Source organism: Osmerus eperlanus, chromosome 27, assembly GCF_963692335.1.
Source record: "Osmerus eperlanus chromosome 27, fOsmEpe2.1, whole genome shotgun sequence".
NCBI classification, from domain to species: Eukaryota; Metazoa; Chordata; class Actinopteri; order Osmeriformes; family Osmeridae; genus Osmerus; species Osmerus eperlanus.
The window spans coordinates 3,100,862-3,121,598 of record NC_085044.1 but is presented as its reverse complement, the minus strand read 5'-3'; the positions used below and the strand labels follow the sequence as shown (position 1 = coordinate 3,121,598).

Below are 20,737 nucleotides of genomic sequence, written 5' to 3'. Positions count from 1 at the left end.
TTGTGTGGGTGTGTGTGTGTGTGTGCGTGTGTGCGTGTAGGCTCAGGTGGGTTCTGTTATCCTATTGGTCCTCCCGACATTAATGAGAATTTGCTCGACCATTACTGAGTCAATGTTGCAGCAAATGAACAGGACTGCCAAGATCCCAATCCAGGTTCTGAAACTGCCTGGCTGCCTGTGGATGAGGGTGTGTGTGTGTTGTGTGTGTGTGTCTGCTTGTGTGTGAGTGTGTGTGTCTGTGCAATGCATACTCGAAATGAAATTAAAACATGGTTCACCAGGGAGGCAGGAGGAGGGAGAGGGCTAGGGAAAGGGGGGGAGAGGATGAGAGGAGGGAGGGGGAACAGGAGAGATGGGGCTGGTGACTCAATCCTGCAGATCCTCTCCAACTCGTCTGCACCTGATATATTGTTGGGGCTTTCAGACACTGATGTGTGGGTGTGTGTGTGTGTGTGTGTGTGTGTTGTGACACAGGGAGGTCACGTCGCTTGTTCATGTTATTGGTTGAGCTGCTGATGCAACAGACAGAAAGGGTTTTGTCATCTTAATGACATCATTACAGGACTACCAAGTACGCACACTCTGTCTCACACAAACACACTTGTTGGATTACTGAGTGTAATGCAAGTTGGGTCCTTGTGGCTGCAGTTTTTCTTGAACCAGAACAAATCAGTACAATCGGAACCAGCGTGTGTGCGTGCCCATGCGGGTGCGTGCGTGCCCATGCGGGTGCGTGCGTGTGCATGGGGGTGCGTGCTGTGTACATGGGTGGTGCGTGCGTGTGAGTAGAGAGAGAGAGAGAGAGAGAGAGAGAGAGAGAGAGAGAGAGAGAGAGAGAGAGAGAGAGAGAGGAGGGCAGAAAAACAAGGCGACACTCGATACACTTGACTTTGAAAGTTTAAGGTTTAAGTCATCACGCGCAATCATGACTAGCTGGGAGAAATGACTGTTTCTCAGAATGAAATGGGACAAGCTGTGTTTTTGTGATGTGAACGAGGGGAGAGGGAGAGGGAGAGAGAGAGAGAGAGAGAGAGAGAGAGAGAGAGAGAGAGAGAGAGAGAGAGGAGAGAGAGAGAGAGAAGAGAGAGAGAGAGAGAGAGAGAGAGAGAGAGAGAGAGAGAGAGAGAGAGAGAGAGAGAGAGAGGGGGGGGGGTGGAAGAGATGTGAGAGAGCGAGGAGGTTTGCCGTTGGAAACGCAGAGCACCGAGAGCATGCGGCAGAGACAATAGAGACCGACGGCCATATATGGCTCTGGCTTCCTGTTTGGCAGTCTGCGAAGCAACACGGAGACGATGGACGCCGCGTTCCTGCCGGAGACCGGTTTTCCCTAGAACTGGCTGTGTTCTCCTGTGTGTAGCCCCCCCCCACACACACACACACACACACACCTGTCACCAGAACAAATAAATGATCGAAACGGATCTAAACCTTTTCCTTGCGACTGTCATTTATTTATCTATGGGGGAGAGGGGTGGTGCATGGGTGTGTGTGTGTGCATGGGGGTGGGGGTGCATGGGTGTGTGTGTGTGTGTGTGTGTGCATGGTGGGTGTGTGTGTGTGTGTGTGTGTGTGTGTGCATGGAGGTGCATGGGTGTGTGTTGTGTGTGTGTGTGTGTGCATGGGTGTGTGTGTGTGTGTGTGCATGGTGGGTGCATGTGTGTGTGTGTGTGTGTGTGTGTGTGTGTGCATGGTGGGTGCATGGGGTGTGTGTGTGTGTGTGCATGGGGGCTGCATGGATGTGTGTGCATGGTGGGTGTGGGTGCATGGGTGTGTGTGTGTGTGTGTGTGTGTGTGTGTGTGTGTGTGTGCATGGGGGGTGCATGGGTGTGTGTGTGTACGTGGGGGTTTTGGTTGGGGGGTGCATGCCCTAATATTACATGTTGAATTTGACCCACCCCACAAACACACACATACTTCCCCTGTGAACTTTTCAAATCACTCTCATGGTATGAGACTGGGGAGGGAGCAGGGTGGGTTTAGGACCATGCAGAACCCAACGGCAGCTCTGGGAAATCTGGAATGCTGCTGGAGTTTCAGCAAAATGAATCCCCTTTAGGCAGAACCCCGTCTCACACCTCACACACACCTTGCAGACGCACACACACACACACAGACACACTGCTGGATGAGCACAGTTGGCTGTTGACTGTTTAAGGATCGTTCTGTGTGGTTTCTCATCAGAGCACGGTTCAGATCTCTCTCTCTCTCTGCTCTCTCTCTCTCTGCTGTCTTATCTCTCTCTCTCTCTCTCTCTCTCTCTCTCCTCTCTCTCGCTCTCTCTCTGCTCTCTGTCTCTCTGCTCTCTCTCTGCTCTCTGCTCTCTGTCTCTTCTGCTCTCTCTCTGCTCTCTCTCTCTGCTCTCTCTCTCTGCTCTCTCTCTTTTCTTCTCTTCTCTCTCTCTCTGCTCTCTCTCTCCTGCTCTCTCTCTCTGCTCTCTCTCTCTCTCTCTCTGCTCTCTCTCTTCTCTCTCGTCTCTCTCTCTCTCTCTCTCTCGGTCTCTCTCCAGACAGTGTCAGAGTTTTATCTCTCTCTGCTCAGCTGTGAGCTAGCCTCAGCAGTGATTTATTTACAGGTAATTGGATCCACTCTGCACCCACTCATTTGCTCTCTCTTTCTCCGACAATCTATCTTTCTCTCTGCCCCACCCTTCTCTCTCTCTCTCTCTCTCTCTCTCATTCTCTCGCATCTCTCTCTCTCTTGCCTCAACCTTATCTCTCTCACCCAACCTTGTCTATGTTCTCTCTATCACTCTCTCCATGTAATCTTGTCTCTTCTCCCTCTCTCGCTCATTTTCCCACCCCTTATGTTTCGGCAGTACAATTCGAATTAGCATACTTGCTCTGCAGCTAACTAACATCTCTCAATGGCTCATTACCTGAGCATTAGCGTGCGTGTGCCCCGGGCTCATTTGCATGTGTGTGTGTGTGTGTGTGTGTGTGTCTCACACGTCTCCATATCTGCTGTGTCGTACCCCCAGCATGTCTCATGTCTTTTCGACACGGATACCCGTCCGCTAGCAGGCGGGCTAGTTACACACTCACACGTGAGGTTCACTGGTAGAGGGGATCTATCTTGGACTTGCAGGACGGAGGAATAGAGTACCTTGTTCATTACAGAACATGCTGCAGCATCCTTGCCATTGCAAGCCTATCCACGTATTGTGTGTGTGTGTCTTTGTCTTTGTGTGTGTGTGTGTGTGTGTGTGTGTCTTTTGCCTTATGTAAGGTGTCTGGATCACACCTGATGTCCAGTGAGTCATGGATTATTTGCTATGAGTGTACTCTCATCCTTTCCTTCCTATGAGTGGACTCTAGGCTGCACCAGAATGGGATAAAACTCTGTGTGTGTGTGCGTGTGTGAACTAAGATGTGGTAAACAGTGTTTGTGGGAATAAGAGAGAGAGAGTGATCAAAAGGAGATTGAGATCCGACAGGAAGAGATGTAGAGGAAAGGGAAATGAGAGAGAGAGAAATGTTTTCTTCCACAAACAGAGAAGACCCAAGGAAGAGAGAGTCAGACCAGAGAGAGAGGTAAAGGTCTCACGTCCTTAGGGTGATGTACTGATATACCGATGACCCACTTCCTGCTCCGGACCCTGGGTGGGTGTGAGGACGCCAGGAAGGAGCTGCAGGGATCCCAAATACGGTCTGTCTGACGTGGACCTGACTCCTCTGGCCAGGCCTCTCTGTGCCAGCGAGACACTCACACTACCCTGAACCAAAACAACAGAGAGAGAGAGGTAGATACTGACAGGGGGAGAGGGAGGGAGAGGGGGAGAAAGAGGTAGATACTGAGAGGGGGAGAGAGAGGTAGATACTGAGAGGGGGAGAGGGAGGGAGAGAGAGGTAGATACTGATAGGGGGAGAGGGAGGGAGAGGGGGAGAGAGAGGTAGATACTGAGAGGGGGGAGAGAGAGGTAGATACTGAGAGGGGGAGAGGGGGGGGAGAGATGGAGAAAGAGGTAAATACTGAGAGGGGGAGAGAGAGAGGGAGAGAGAGTAGGGAGGGAGAGAGAGAAACCGAAAGACAGACAGAAGGAGGGGAGAAAGATAGGGGAGAGGGAGGGAGAAAAATAAAGAGAGAAACAGAGAGAGAGGGAGAGCACTCCTTGATGCATCATCCTGGCTAAATTTATACAGGGACTGCAGATGGTGTTGGTTATTTGGTATTATTTGTCATTTCATACTCACACGAGCACAAGAGCACACACACAATCAATGCATGCACAGCAACACACAACAACATGAATACAAACAGACGAACAAACACATACACATACAGCCACACAGTCGTTGGTTAACAGAGGGGGTATGGAACACCATGTTTCTGGTTGGCAGCCATCATACAACAATTATCTGTGCTCGTGCGTTGGCAAAGTTGACAATCCAAAGCCTGGCAATAAACAAGGCTGGGATCTCGTCATTTCTACCTCAGTTGAACCATTTGGCTACTATGGTATTTGTGCCGGAGAGTGGACGTCCCTGTCTATCCATCTCTACCTCTCTATTTCTCTCTCGTTACCGCAACCGTAACAGTCTGTCAGCCACACCGGCCCTCGTGCACGTCAGAGTTTACGTAAGAACCCCATCAGCCTATGAGCTCCGAGGACCGTGTAGTATACCGCGCGTTCTCGGTTTCATTCTCCATTCAGTAGAATTATTAACGGAGCTTTTAGCGCAGAGAGCAGCGAAAAGTGCCTCTCTTCTTTCTCCCTTTCTCCCTCCGTCTGGAATATCACTGTGTTGTCAGCATGCTGAAAGTTGAAGGTAGGCTTTAGGGGTCCTTTGCTACCGCCCAGTTAACATATTTTATGCTGGAAATAAGCCGTTTAAGTTTTTCTTGCGCGCTGACGAAATTGTATCCATGAAATTACGCTTTAACGCGCCGTTAACCGCTTTGACCGCTGTTACAAAATGTATCAGCCTACAATTATTTTTATTGGCAAATGTAATAATGCTGTTTGAAAAGATAACTGTTCGTGTGATTGTGTCAGACTGTCGGCCATTCAATGCGTAAGGTAATGCGTTTTTCATCAATGAAGATGTTCCGTGTGGTATTGTGATCAGGGTGGTAAATGAGCCATGAAGCCGCGGTATAATTTTCAGCTGTAGCTCGCGTCTCAAAAGACAGCGATATAGGCTGGCAATAAGTAGGCTGTAGGCATGTTCGCATGTATACAGGAGCACCGTGAACGTGTCTTGAGACCTTCTGTTTTCATTATTAATTCATATAAGCATGCATTATTAATTCCAAGACCTTGTAGTCTGTATACCAGAAGGCTGCGCGTGCCACCGTTTTATCCCGGTTACTCCCTGTGGTCAATGTTGACATGAGTTTATACTCAAGACACGATTCACAACGCTTCTTCAAACACTCCACTTCAACAGGGACTCATTGTCTGTTTGAAATGAAATGGGCCCTATCTATCTATCTATCTTCCGTTTGTTTTCCGTTCTAATCTAATGATGCCCACTACAACGAATGCTATATGTATCATCCTTTAAAGCAATAAATGAACCCTTTTAAAAACCCGGCTTTTCTGGTGGACTGTTTGAATAACGATTTTCTTATTTAAAAAAAAAAGGATGACCTTAAAAACTGGGTTATATCTGGGTCCTACTTTCGAATGGTACATCATACACACGCAAAAACAAAAGTCCAATTCAAAATAGCCCAACACAGCACCCATCAATTTGGTGTGGTTCTTGATTTCTGGAAGAAAGAGAAAGATGTTTAGAGTTGAGCTGCCTCCATCGTAGGAGGAGGTCTGTGACTGAGAGGACCGTGCCTGTTCTGTATGTGTGAGACAGCTGGGGAGGGCACGCGATATATGGGTCAGTAGTGGTAAAGAGTTCGCAGAAAACAGCAAAGACTGCTTTTTATAAAGTGTCACGTTTCCGGTCATTCAGGGGGAAAAGACCTCTCAGAACGACCTCATTTCCTGATAACGTTAGTTAAGTTTAAGTAATTCCGAAGGTGGCTAAAAGCATAGAGAATCAATTGTAGATATATTTAAATTCGAGTAACTGTATGTTATATTTACATTGAGTCATTTAGCAGACGCTCTTATCCAGAGCGACTTATGTCCCAGTAAGTACAGGGACATAAGTGCCTTGCCAAAGGACACAACGTCATTTTTGCACGGCCGGGAATCGAACCGGCAAGTTTCTGATTAATAGTCCGATTCCCTAACCGCTACGCCATCTGACCTCCCCATGTATGTCAATGGTGTGCTATCCATTCTTCTTCTGTGGTTTGGATGCTGTGGGTGGATGTGTGGGAAGCTGCTAGTCAAGCTTCTGGGCTGGTTTTTTCTAGAACTCTCCTGCATTCGGAATAACTTAATCACTTTCATCTCTCTCTGTGTCTCTCTGTGTGTCTCTCTGTGTGTCTCTCTCTCTCTGTCTCTGTCTCTCTCTCTCTCTCTCTCTCTCTCTCTCTCTCTCTCTCTCTCTCTCTCTCTCTCTCTCTCTCTCTCTCCTCTGTGCCTCTCTCTCTCTCTCTCTCTCTCTCTCTTTCTAGTCAATGGAACACCTGCCAGTCAGTTGTCCACTCCTCACTCAGGGAAGTCTCCAAGTCCCTCCCCGACCAGCCCAGGAGGGCTCAGACCACGCAGGGTAAGTCATGACACACGCACACACACTCTCTCTCTCTTTCCCCTCCCTCCCTCCCTCCCTCCCTCCCTCCCTCTCTCTGTGGTAACACACTCCTTCTATGTTCTCAGGAAAAGGACAAGAATGTGACAGAGTCGACAGCCTAGAGTCACTAGAGTACGGAGAGACGACAAATCACTCAACCTTTTAGTCACAAAGGGGGGGTCTGCCCCACCGATGCGCCGCTGCTCCGGAAATTTCCCGGAAATTGCGGGCCCTCAAAGTCACAATCCCACACTTCTCACTGGCCCATGACCCCTCGTGAATAATGTCAATGTGCAGCTCTCCTGTCTTTTGGAGAAAGCCGCCTGCCTTTGGTAGAGATATAGTCACACAGACACATTCGCAAATGACCCCCCGACCTAGGGTAGGTAGCTCGCTGACCCCTCAGGAGTCTGGAGGCATTTGCGAGGCGGTCTTGGGTGCTGTGTATGTGTGTGCGTCTGTGTTCACCGTTGCTTAGTGATAGATGGAGTCTAGCGCTGTGTCACAGGGTTCTGGAAGAAGAGCATGCAACTCAAGAGAAGGATGGGAGTTACACGGGTAGGGATGCCGTGTGTGTGTGTGTGTGTGTGTGTGCATGTGTGTGGTGTTAGAGATTAAAGTGTGATTAATCCCCACCCCTGGCAGTTACAAGGAGGAGGTTTTAATCTCTAGGCCTTTTAACCCCCAAGTTCACGCACGCACGCACAGCACACACACCCTCCCACAGCTCTCTCTTCCTCTCACACACAGTTACTCATGCTTCCATATTCACTTTTTACCCTCTTTTTATCCTGACGACACACACACACACAGACTGGGTACTACTCACAAAGGCTTAAACAACTGTCCAGCCAGAGATTGGAATGGCATTGCAGAAAGTACCTGTATTATGATCATGAAAGCTTTATGAGTACTGAGCTGGCTTTAGGAGAGTGTTTCAAGGATGAGTTTCACAGATAGGATAGTTATGATTAGGTATCAGGCTGTGTATGGATCTGCAGAGAAAAACAGGATAGAATTGTCTGTGTCGACATCTAATGGTTTTTAAAGTAAATCATTAGTGTAGATTATATCGTATCCCGTCACTCACATGAGTGAGTATATAATATAATTGATTGTCCGGTCTGCTTTCACCCTAGTGGGGGTATTGATCCAGGCTAGATGAATCCATCTTCAAATCAGGCCCTCATGATCATTTATCACGTTTATCGATCATCCTGACCTAGAATTGTCATGTGTTGTGTGGATTAGGCCTCTACACACACACACACACACACACACACACACACACACACACACACACAGGTACATGACACCGACACAAGCGGTTCTGTCTCTTACCTCAAACTGATTGGTTGTTTCACACATGAAATTAGCAATGATCAGAGGATGAGAAACGGACGAGGCAGTGACAGGGACTGGGTGCCAACAGAGAGCCATTCAGAGGTCTCTAATGGGGGGTCTGGAGGAAGTGACTTCATAAAGTAGTCAGAAGGATTCAAACTTCTCAGAAGACGTGTATTTCTGGGATGGATTAGTCATGTCTTTGTGTTGCTCAAGCGCCCCAGTCTTAGAAGTCCATAGAGCTGCATACGGATACAGTGCAGTTGGCCTAACCTTATCTCTCAGCACCACTATGCAGCTAGGTCTCTCTCTCTCTCTCTCTCTCTCCTCTCTCTCTCCTCTCTCTCTCTCTCTCTCTCTCTCTCTTCTCTCTCCTCTCTCTCTCTCCCCCTCTCTCTCTCTCCCCCCCTCTCGGTCTTTCCCTGTCTTTCTCGTTCTCTGTCTCTCGTGGTATTAATCTTCGCAGAAACACTTGCGAGCTCTAAGCCCCCAGCGTATGCTCTGGTGGAGGTGCTGGGTTTAGAAAGGTTGGCTTTCATCTCTCTCTTTCTCTCTCTCTCTCTCTTCCCCCCCCCTCTCTCTCTCTTCTTCCTTTGATGATAATGCATTCATAACAATATCATGTATTCGTTTAGCAGATGCTTTTTATCCAAAGCGGTTCTGCCGTATGGGAGGGGTTTGAAACGATGACCTCTCGCTCCGCAGTCTTGCGCTACCACTGAGCTACACCCACAACTACCTTCATTCCTCCATCTTTCTCTCTTTCACTAAAGTTACGCCAGGACAGTAGCTAGTTACCACCAGCACAGTATCTAATTGCCCCAGTGCAGTAGCTCGTGAAACGGTACTGTCCAGTTAGTGCTCCAGGGGTCTAACGGAATCAAATGACTTAACATTTCACCACGTTAGTCATGCACGGTTATCCATAGGCCAGAAATGTGACACACACACATACACACACATCTCGGCTATTTAACGCATTGCATGATAAGCAATGCCCTGAAATATGAACATGCTAGAGAGGATCATCATTTTAATGCTCACAAACACACATGCACCCTTTCACGCACACACATACACATACATCAAGGAGCAGGCTGTTAAATGTATGCTTTGGACTAGCGTGACCCAATTTTCTCGAATTGCCAACACAAGCGTGAAAGCTGAAGATTGCTCTATATTTACCCCTCTCTCTCTTTCTCTCAGTCTATTTCTCTTTCTATCTTTCTCTCTCTCTCTCTACCCGTCTCTAGACTCCTCTCTGACCTCCTCTTCCTCCTCCTTTCCTCTCCGACCTTCTCAGTACTTCCCTCGCCAAATGCCTGTGCACACACAAACACACACTGTCCTGGGACAGCCCCTGTTGGCGTGTGATACGTGTGTGTGTGTGTGTTAGTGTGTGTGTGAGCCCGCTTGAGGCGGATCAAAGCACAAAGCACTTCCTAATCGCAGTCGTTTGGCAGTATGAGAAGGCTAGGTTTGAGTTGAGAACTGAGTCAAAGACCACAAGCTAATGTTACACAGGGCTCGTGGTTCAGTGAAGTCCTGTCACTGTTAGGATTAGGGCTTGTTTTGCAAGCGTTCAAATGACTTGCAAGAAATGTTTTACTTGGGGAAGGAAACTTATTGGACATTTTATACATTTAGCAGCCACTTTTGTCAAAATTCGTTCGAAACTACAGCAGAGGTATAAGGCTTGAGCGTGTGTAGTAGATTTTAATGGAAGTGTGTGTTTTCTGTGTGTGTGTGTGACAGCATTATATTTCAGTATTCACTACAGACTCCGTACTCCCATTGTCATAGGTTCATTTCATACTGAACTCACACCAATCGGTCGTCAGCTAACTGTCTCAACAGCAGTACTGCCTTCCGTTGAGTTGCATGCTCTTTTTGTTTGGTTTCTCACATTGAGTTGTTCATCGTTCATTTGTATATGTGTGTGTGTGTGTGTGTGTGTGTGTGAGAGATAGAGAGAGAAAGAGAGCAAGAGAGAGAGAGAAATGGAGAGAGAGAGAGAATCTGGAAAATTACTGTAACTGCTTGTCCATTTGCACATGTGTGTTTAAAGCATGTATTTGTTCATTTCTGTTCTCACTGTTTGTCACTGGAGTGTTTGTGTCTTTTATGTTCATGAAGCATTTGTCTTTACAAGAGTGGCTGCCCACATGACTTCCCAGAGAGAATACAGCCAGCTGACAGACTAGCCTGCAGCTATTACTGCCACCCTCTTCATCGCCACTTCTCTGTATCTCTCTCTCTCTATTTATTTTTCTATCTCACGCTCTTTTGGTATCTCTGTCCTCTTCTCTCTCTCATTCATCTCATTCTGTCTCTCTTTAAAACTCTCTCTGTATGCTTATTTTAGGCTTTCTCCCTCTCTCTCTTTTCACTTGCATCTCTCTTTTCTTTCCCCTTTCTTCCTCCTCTCTCTCTCCTTCTCTAGCTCGTTCAAAAATAAATGTGAAGCCATTGTTTCCTGCCACTTGTCCTCGGTTTATTTATTTGTTCATTTGTTCATCCGTTCCTTTTTTGTTGAACATGTCATTTCCTGCTGTATGATGTCATCAAAACTCACTGTCACTATATTTTTCATCTGTGTTTGATTCCCTGGTCATTGTCTCATTGCTCTCCATTTATGTGTTTGGTCATCCTTTGTTGAACTTCATCTTTAGTGTTGTATGTGTAATTCATCTCTACCATAAAGCATTGTTGTTACGTCAAGTCCATGGTGTGATTTATTCATTCCGATGCTTTGAAACGAAACGGACTCCACGGCAGCGAATTAAAAAAATCTCACTGGAGGCAAAACTCCAAAGTGAGATGTGGGTGAAGTCTCACATCTCTTCCACCCCCCCCCCCCCCCCCCTCTCCTCTCTCTCTCTCTCTCTCTCTCTCTCTCTCTCTCTCTCTCTCTCTCTCTCTCTCTCTCTCTCTCTCTCTCTCTCTCTCTCTCTCTCTCTCTCTCCAAAGGGTACAGCAAATCGTAGTGAAAGAGAAAAAGAGAGAGGCACTAATAAACCACATGTACAGTCTCTCTCACACACACACACACACACCATATAACAATAAACAGTCATTTACATGATCAAGTTCAACTATGGCCAATACCATGGCAGGGATTTGTAGTCTTTTGATACTGTCAGTTGTGCTGTTGAGAATTGCTCTTATAACTGTGGTAGCACTGACTTTTGTGACTAATTGTGTAATATCTGACCTTAGCTTGGTGTCGATTGAAGGCAGTCTCTTCACCTCTCTCTCTCTCTCTCTCTCTCTCTCTCTCTCTCTCTCTCTCTCTCTCTCTCTCTCTCTCTCTCCTCTCTCTCTCTCTCTCTCTCTCTCTCTCTCTCTGTGTCTCTGTCTCTCTCTGAGGGGCAGGAACCGACCTTTTTAGACAGGAGGCTGAACGCAGAGGCAGGAAAGGCCCTTATTTGGGTCTCTCACTTCACACCAGAAGTAGTGGCATAAGCGCTGCTCTCTCCCATCAGTTTCCATAGCAACAGTATTTTGTTTCCCTCGGTGACAGGGAGGGATGCTGAGGAGAGAGAGAGAACAAAGATGAAAACAGGGAGAGAGACGGAGCGCAGGACAATAAATAAATAAATAAATAAGGGAAACATTTGAGTTGACCGCCACAACAAGGGCATTTTTCAACAAAAGGACGGATATTTTTAATCAACCGATCTGTAAAGAGGCGGGTTTGGAGTGGGTGAACTTGACCTATCAAAACCAGCTTACAAAAAACAACAGAAGTGTTCCGTTATAGTAGAAACCTGCTCCTGTTTAGTGTTATAGCCATGAAACAATTACATAGTTTTTTTAGTATAGGATTATAAGTACAATGGCTAGCTTATTGCTATAGCATTCAACACTTTATGGTAGTTCTATCTAGAGTATTCGGAGTGTACGGTATTTGCTCTAGGAAACTCAGCCCTCTGTTGAGAGTTCTCAGTCTCCAGGTCTGACTGGAGTCTGTTGCCCCCAAGGACCCTCGCGCCACAGGCAGAGTGAGGGATGGGAGAGAGGAGGAGAGGTAGAAAAGAGGAGAGGGGAAGTGGAGGAGGAGAGATTCTCATTTGCAGCCCCTACCAGACCCCCTTACCTCTCTTTCCCCAGGTTCTCGCGCTGCCATGGCAACGGGAGTGAGGGTTAGGTGCCTGTGGTTTAGTAATGAGGTCGTCTTCGGAACGAGCGGTGCATCCCAACTATCTCGGGTGCCTCGCTCGGTTTGTGTCCTCTTCTCCTCTTTTTCCCCCTCTCTCCTCTTCTCCTCACCTCTCCCCTCCTCGCTCTGTCCCTCTCCTCTCCCCCTCCTCTCCCCCTCCTACCCTCTCCTATATCATCTTTCCCTCCTACCCTCTCCTATATCATCTTTCCCCTACTCTCCCCTCCTACCCTCTCCTATATCATCTTTCCCCTCTCCCCCTCTCCCCTCTTCTCTCCTATTCCCTCTCCTGTCCTGTCGTGGGCCTCCTCCCTCCCTTGCTGTCAGTCAGCACGCTGCCTGCCAAGGCCTCTCTTCATATTAGTTCAGTCGCTGAAAATTGGAAATGAGACGAGGGAGCCAAGACTCCATTTTAGATTCTCCTCCTCACCCGAGCACGTTCAGCGGCGGGGTAGATGTGAGGAGGGACTGGGAGAGAGAGGGGGAGGGAGGGATAGGGATGAGGACAGCAGACCAGGATCCAGGTGTGTGTGTGTGTTTTGAGGTGAGGACAGCCCCGACACACACACACACACAGTGCCCCCTGACAGGAAGATTAGGGGCTTGGAGATGAAACAGAAAGAGCACCTTGAAAACCATGGAGCCCCACTCCGCTGTTAGGATGATGAGATTCAAACGATTTCTTGCCTCCCCCCCTTCCCCCATCCTCCCCCCCCCTCCCTCTCTCCAGGATTCCTCCATCTCGCTGGCCCTCCACTAAAGGCTCGGTAGAAGAGGAGGATGGACCTGGGAACGATGGTGAGAAAATGGAGGAGAGCCCCTCCCTCCCTCCACTTCAACCTCTTTCCCTCGCTCCCCATGCAACAGTGCACACTCACCCCCCCCTCTTTCTCTTTCCTTTCTTCCTTCCTTCCCCTCCCTCCCTCCTTCTCCACATCCCCCTTACCCCTCCCCCCCCCCCCCCCTCAGCGGGCGAGCCCGCGGACGAGGCTCCGGTCGTGCCGGCCTACATCTCGGAGCGCTACAAGGTCGGCCGCATGCTCGGGGACGGAAACTTTCGCCGTGGTGCACGAGTGTTCCGAGCACTCGACGGGCCGCCAGTACGCCCTCAAGATCATCAACAAGGGGAAGTGCCGAGGCAAGGTGAGAGACCGTCGGGAGGGGGGGGGGGGGGGGGAGGGGGCGCGACTCGCTGTCGACCTCCGCGCTCGACCTCCGACCCTTTGAAGGTGTGAGTGTTGACGTTCCGTTCCGTTCCTGCCAGGAGCACATGATTCAGAACGAGGTGGCCATCTTGCGGCGGGTGAAGCACCCAAACATCGTCCTGCTCATAGAGGAGATGGACACCTACAATCAGCTGTACCTGGTCATGGAGCTAGTCAAGGTACGGGAGTGTGTGTGTGTGTGTGCATACGTGTGTGTGTGTAACTGTGATTGAAACAGCGACGTTTTTATTCTTCAAGGACGTGATCCATCTGCCTGGTTAGGGTTCAGTGTTTCACGCTGAGATGTAGACAACATTGACAGTATGGAAGGAGAAGAGGAACAAGAGGGAAGAGAGAGAGAGAGAGTGGGGAGAGACGAGTAGAGAGATAGAGGGACAAATAGAACAAATAGAAATAGAGAGAGGGGGAGGGCCCCCTCTCTTTATTTGTCCCTCTAGGGGAGATATTAAGATTGAGAGAAAAAAAGACAGACAGAACCAAAGAGACAAAAAAGAAGGTGAGAAAGAGAGAGAGAGGGGAGAAAGGGAGAGAGGGGAGAGAGAGAGGAGAGGTGGATGCAGCACTGGTGGAGTGGCCTTGGTGTCTGACAGTCTGTGTGCTTTTCTGACTGTCTGAGTCTGTGTGGAGAGAGCTGCACTATTTTAAGACTCTGCTCCACTTAGTCCAGGGAGGCAATGTATGTTGGCGTGTGTGATTATGCATGAGTGTGTGTGTGTGTCTGGGGAAAGAGTTCATCTCCTATCAGGGTGAGAAACGAGGACGCAGCATAGATAACCTCGCCTCAACCTCTCTCTCTCTCCACTCTCTCTACTTTTTCTCTCTCTCTCCACTCTCTCTCTCTCTACTTTTTCTTTTCGACCTCTCTTTCCACTCTCTCTGTCTACACCGGGCCTGTCAGAAGTTGCGTGGTTCTAGTCGGTACGAACCTAACGGTGTTCCTTGTGTGCGTCCTCAGGGCGGGGACCTGTTCGACGCCATCACGTCCACCAACAGGTACACGGAGAGGGACGCCAGCGGGATGCTCTACAACCTGACCAACGCCATCAAGTACCTCCACAGCCTCAACATCGTCCACAGAGACATCAAACCCGAGAACCTGCTGGTGAGGATGTGTGCGTGCGTGCGTGTGTGTTTACAGATCACGTGAAGTCATCCCACAGCCCTGCCTCGCGTCTTACTTTCATTCCTCTCTCTCTCTCTCTCTCTCTCTCTCTCTCTCTCTCTCTCTCTCTCTCTCTCTCTCTCTCTCATCTCTCTCTCTCTCTCTCTCTCTCTCTCTCTCTCTCTCTCTCTCTCTCTCTCTCTCTCTCTCTCTCTCTCTCTCTGTCTCTCTCTCTCTCTCTGTCTCTCTCTCTCTCTCGCTCTCTCCTCTTGAGTGACTGATGCCGTGACGTCACTCACGCAGAGGAGGAGAGAGGGGTGACTCACCCGTCTGCGTCCTGCTTCCCCCCACCCACCCCCGGTCCCTCTCACTCCGTCCCGCTTGTTCCGTCGCTCCCTCCCTCGTCCTTCTGTCACCCCTCCTCTCCTCCTCCTACTCCATCCCTGCATCCCTCCCTGCCCCTCGACGCTCCCTGCTCACCCGTGGCCTCGCGCGCACTCTCGGCGGAGTGGCCGTGCGTCATTTCACGGGTCCATAAATCGCGCGCGGGGGGGGGGGGGGGGCACGCAATCTGCGCAGCGCCCGGCGGGGGGGATGGGGAGGGGAGCGGGGGGGGATGGGGAGGGGAGCGGGGGGGTAGCTTGATCGTACATCTGTGAGAAGATTGTCAGGCGACGGGAAGCTATCCATCTGAACTTCCTGTCTGGACCAGACTGTAGTGCTGCGGTCCAACCAGTCCTCTCTGCTCTGTTTATGGCAGTGTTAATGCCAGGGGTTATGGAACAGTATCCACACAGTCCAGACCTGCACATACTTCTATCCTACCGTGTCTGTTCACTGATCCATGGGTGCTAGGGGGAATTGTGAGAGACGGGTAGCATTTGTTTGCCAGGGAATTCTACTCTCATTAGCTGTGTGTGTGTGTTATATAATAAAGAAGTGAGTGAGTGTGTGTGTGTGTTTATGTCTGTGTTACGTAACAGAGATATGTAGCAGAACTAGGTGTGTGTGTGTGACCTACTGTGCTCTGTGTGGTGTCCAGGTGTACGAGCAGTGTGTGTGTGTGTGTGTGTGTGTGTGTGTGACCTCCTGTGCCCTGTGTGATGTCCAGGTGTACAAGCAGTGTGTGTGTGTGTGTGTGTGTGTTTGTGTGTGTGTGTGACCTCCTGTGCTCTGTGTGATGTCCAGGTGTACAAGCAGTGTGTGTGTGTGTGTGTGTGTCTGTGTGGGTGTGTGACCTCCTGTGCTCTGTGTGATGTCCAGGTGTACGAGCAGTGTGTGTGTGTGTGTGTGTGTGTGTGTGTGTGTGTGTCTGTGTGGGTGTGTGACCTCCTGTGCTCTGTGTGATGTCCAGGTGTACGAGCAGTGTGTGTGTGTGTGTGTGTGTGTGTCTGTGTGGGTGTGTGACCTCCTGTGCTCTGTGTGATGTCCAGGTGTACGAGCATGCAGACGGCAGTAAGAGCCTGAAGCTGGGAGACTTTGGTCTTGCCACACTGCTGGACGGCCCCCTCTACACTGTCTGTGGGACCCCAACGTACGTCGCCCCCGAAATCATCGCCGAGACAGGGTAAGTGTGCGTCTGTTTGCTGTGGGTGTCTGTGTATGTTTCCTGTGGGTGTGTGTATGTTTGCTGTGTGTGTTGGCACGCTTTCCTCACGCAAACACACACACGAGCGCTCGCTCATTGCCGTTGGTTGTGTTGTTTGTGTAGGTATGGCCTTAAGGTGGATATCTGGGCGGCTGGAGTCATCACCTACATCCTGCTGTGTGGTTTCCCTCCCTTCCGCGGGTTAGTAGCCCGGCCACTCTCAGCTCGACTGAACCACTCAACGAAGCTCAAAGAGTCAAACCCTGAATATATTCCGAATATCAAACCTGGTTTGTTTATGAGATGTGGCATTACCAGCTAGAGTTGTGGTGTCATGCTGCCCTGTGTGGTCATGAAGGGAAGTGTTACTTTAGCACAAAGGTACCGATTTCAGGCAACAATTATCATGGAACAATGTAGCTGCATAGCAACAGTTTATCTTCACAGAAAAAATCATATAGAATATCAATGACCTACATGGACAAACTGACCACCCCACTAACTGACAAATTATGAAGTCTTAAGAGCTAAGAAGTGGTTTTAGTCACAGTAATGCCTATCTGATTCATTTCTAAGCAATACATTTCTAATAGATTCATGTCTTCATGTCTGATTCATGTCTAAATGATTCGGGAGTGACTGATTCCCTTGTGACTTCTATGTGTGAAGTCGATGTGACTGATGAGTCATGTGCGACAGACTCACGTTCTGCGTGTGTCCCTGCAGAAGCAGTGACGACCAGGAGGTTCTGTTTGACCAGATCCTGATGGGACAGCTGGAGTTCCCCCTCCCGTACTGGGACAACGTCTCAGAGACAGCCAAGGTGAGAGTCTGGAAGGGAGGGAGGAAAGGGGGCGTGGAGGATGACACCCTGGAACTCTCTCTATCCAAAGTTTGGGAGCGGACATTCACGTTTTCCCGTGTGTAGGAGCTGATCCGATCCATGCTCGAGGTGGAGGTAGACCAGAGATACACTTCCCTGCAGGTGCTGGAACACCCCTGGGTCAATGTAAGCTGCAGGCCCCGCCTCCGTGACATCCGACCAATCAACTGTCAACGTCTCACAGGAAATGGACTGAAGTTTGACCCTCTTCCTGTTTCTGCTCTCTTTTTCTCTCCTCCACCTCTTTCCCCTTCTCTCCCTTGTAACCCTAACCCCCTCTCCTCCTCCCTTCTCCGCCTCTCCTCCACCTCTCTCTGCTGCCTGTTCAGGATGATGGTCTGTCGGAGAATGACCACCAGCTCTCGGTAGCGGGGAAGATCAAGAAGCACTTTAACACCGGCCCCAAGACCAGCGACACAGACGCCGGGGTGTCGGTCATCTCGGTAAGCCCCGCCCTCTCTAACTCCAATACAACTCTCCTGACCTCGACTCGACTCCATCTGTTGTTTGGATGCCAGATTGGGAATGATGTGCTGGTTGACAGTTGGTAGTGGGATTCACTGGGTTTTAGGTGAACCGAATGCACTGGTCTACCAGACTGGTTGAGATCAGTCTGGACTGGTTTCAGAGTGATTACGAAATTATTAAACTGGCTGGAGTGTGCTCATTTTAAGGTTGAGTGCACTAGTTGTAAGACGGAGTGAATATATATATTTTTTTTATAGGCTTTTAAGTTTAAGACTGTTCAAGTATTAGGATGGTCTGGACGAGTTTTAAGGTGGGCCGAACAAGTTTTAAGGTGGACTGTGCTGGTTTTTCCCTGCTCAGCTGGACCACAGCTTTTCCATGCAACGCTCTGGGTCGTTGGATTTCTACCAGCACCCAACCATGTACTGGATCAGGTACGCCCGTTTCAGCCAATCCGAGGCGGCATTGCTGGTTTTACGCCCGCCCCCCTGTCTGTGCCCCAGCGTGCTCATTGGCTGCTTGCGTGTTCCGTCAGTAATCCTAACCCCTCATAGGCTCAGCCATCAGTCCTGCACAGGCCCTGCATAACCCCATCTGCTATGCTGTCCCTGTCTGGCTTTGTGTGTGTCTGTGCATCGTTGTGATGTCCTCACACACGTGATGTGTGTGCCACACACCCACACGTGGGCTGTGTGTCGGGGATGAGAGTGTGTGTGTGTGTGTGTGTGTGAGTTAGGGCGTCCAGTGTGTGGCTTGCTCTCCTCCCTGTGTGTGGCCTTGAGTCGGGTGGTCAGGTGGTCCCGTCCCCTGCCGGCCCACGGATGAGTACCTCTGTGTTTGTCTGCTGCCCTCCTGCTTGTGATGTGTGACGACACGCCCGCTTCCAAACCTGCTCGGAGTCAGTATCTGATTGGTTGTCTCTTGTCTCTGCCCCCCAGACCACCGCTCTTGATAAGGAGGGGCAGGTTCTCCGACGAGGACGCCACCAGGATGTGAGGTCACAGCAGTTGCCGATGACGACAACAACGACAAAGATGGAACCACCCAGTTGCCTCCCCGGCCTGCTCTTGGCCCCCTCCTGTCGAAGCCCTCCCCCAGGACCCGGCCCTGGCCCCGACCCCGACCCCTCCCCCAGTCCCAGCTCTGACCCCTCCCCCAGCCCCAGCCTCCCCTCGGACTCGGACGACGTCTCCCTCAGCTCGGCCAGCACCGTCTGCACTCCCACCTCTCCCTTCTAGAACAGGGGGAGGAGGGAGAGGAGGAGGGAGAGAAGGAGGGAAAGGAGGGAGAGAAGGAGGGAGAGGAGGAGGGAAAGGAGGGAGAGAAGGAGGGAGGGGAGGAGGAGGAGCAGGAAGAGGGAAAGGAGGGTTGCCTAATATTTTTATCATTCTCCACAGATTGAGGGGTTGGGGGGGGGGAGGGGGTGGCAGTTGGTTGGGACAGGGAGGATGAAACAGTCAGGGAGGGGTGGAGGGGTGGTGAAAGGAGGCGATGGGTGGTCCAGACTGAGGATGAAGAGAGAGGGGGGGAAGTGTGAGGAAGAGAAAATGACTTTTTCTACTATTCTCTCGTCTTCGCATCCGTTAAAGAGCTCCAGGAGCGAGAGATGGTGACACAGTTCACCTTCTGGTGATGATCAGAGCTCAACCGATGAAACATCTGGCAATACATGGAGAAACAGGAACTGTTGCTATATCATGTTCTAGTAAAACTTTTTTTTTGTTTTCATTTTTACCACGGAAACACGTTTTTAGATCGATTGTATTGAACGTAATAGAAGGTGCGTAGATGTAGATTTGAGAATACTTTTGTCAAAGTGGTATAGCCTTCCTTGACGACATGTCCGATCACATGGAGCGAATAAGGGTTTTACGAGTTTAACGGAAGCTGGAGCCGTTTCTCCGAAAAACAAGTGTTTACAGTGTGTTTGTTTTTAATCTGCTTATACTCCAGAACTCCTCTTAACTATCATTCTCACCACGAAATGGATGCCTTTCTGTAATCAGACCTGGGTCAAATGCTATCGGTGTTCCTTTCGAACCTGGGTTGCACACGATTAAACTCCAGCAGACTGGAACCAATGGATCACACCTTTAGGCACCAACCGGGAGGCAAACCAAACACACCTTCCGAATACTTTCAAAATCGTTCAAATTGATGGCAGTTGTCCCAGGTCTGCCTGTCACGTCTGAATACAGCACACCCGTTTACATGAACATGAGAGGACTGATTAGACGGTTGCTAATGAAGCCTGGCAACCGCCAGTCAGAGAGGGACGGGCATCAGAGGACTTCTTCTGTGTGTCCAAATAGGTCTTGGATCAAACCAGCGGTAGCACTATCCATGCCTAGCACACTGGAGACAAGAAACAGCACAGCAGTTACGAAATACAATTCACACAGGTCATTTTACACATAAAAAAAACAATAAAGTCTTCTCTATAGAATTGATGTTTATCTGTAACCCTGATCCATGGGAGCCAGAGAGTAGCTTGCTCTTACCACAATTGATGGTGATGGGTTCATGTGTGTATGCTATGTAAATAGTATAATTTTATTTATTTTGATAGTCCACAATATATTTATTTATCAGTAGAGAGGAGCAGTGAAAAGGTGGACCACAGTGTAAGTGAATACCTAACAAACAGTTGTCATGTAATAAATAACCATTGCAATGAACTTCCAGCCACAACTCTGGGATTGATGTCACCTTCTCAGCGCCCGTGTCCAATGGAGGGAGCTTAATGAGAGAACACGACCATATATGGTGTTGAAAGACAAGGCCAAAGAGCCTCAGTCCGACAGGATATGAGGTCGAGGGTGTTTGAGTCTGGTGCAGATGATTTCCCAGCAACTATCAGTTCTCTTCACGCTACTGTGTGTACAAGAGACTGTGTCATCTTCACCAATCGATGTGCCCACAGTGATGTCTACGCAGATCTGTCCCATCCATAATTTCCCCCTCCTGCTTGGACATTGCTGATATCCTATGGGATTATGGGTATTGTAGTTTGGTACCCGCCACTTGAATATACAGTAATAAATGTGGTTCATCAATGCTCTCACCCTTGCACCAATGTATTAGCATATGTTGCATACAATACCTATACCTCTGTTCCAATATTGTTTATTAAAATAAATACTCTTAACAAATTGTTTGTGTATGTTTATTGTCAATAACATGAGTAATCGAATCCAAATACAAACTAACAATATCACATACATCTTTCCATCATGATTTGTGTTTGTAAATTACATATTTTATACCTTTGTGGCCGTATTTGTTATTACATCTCACAGTGACTTTCACTGATGTTGGGATTTGGG

General features: G+C 49.2%; 1 protein-coding gene across 1 annotated transcript in view; it reads left to right on the top strand.

The window, feature by feature from the left end:
* dclk1a (doublecortin-like kinase 1a) overlaps window positions 1–18,712 on the top strand; it is a 21,876-nt gene extending 3,164 nt beyond the window's left edge. Inside the window, 14 exon segments of the mRNA XM_062453010.1 lie at window positions 4,688–4,766; window positions 6,523–6,617; window positions 6,725–6,747; window positions 12,875–12,942; window positions 13,114–13,199; window positions 13,201–13,287; window positions 13,409–13,528; window positions 14,326–14,472; window positions 15,906–16,039; window positions 16,184–16,261; window positions 16,787–16,883; window positions 16,989–17,069; window positions 17,273–17,386; window positions 18,350–18,712. Of these exon segments, the coding sequence (XP_062308994.1) occupies window positions 4,688–4,766; window positions 6,523–6,617; window positions 6,725–6,747; window positions 12,875–12,942; window positions 13,114–13,199; window positions 13,201–13,287; window positions 13,409–13,528; window positions 14,326–14,472; window positions 15,906–16,039; window positions 16,184–16,261; window positions 16,787–16,883; window positions 16,989–17,069; window positions 17,273–17,386; window positions 18,350–18,649 (1,509 nt within the window). The 3' untranslated portion in view covers window positions 18,650–18,712.
* The last annotated feature ends 2,025 nt before the right edge of the window (window positions 18,713–20,737 follow it).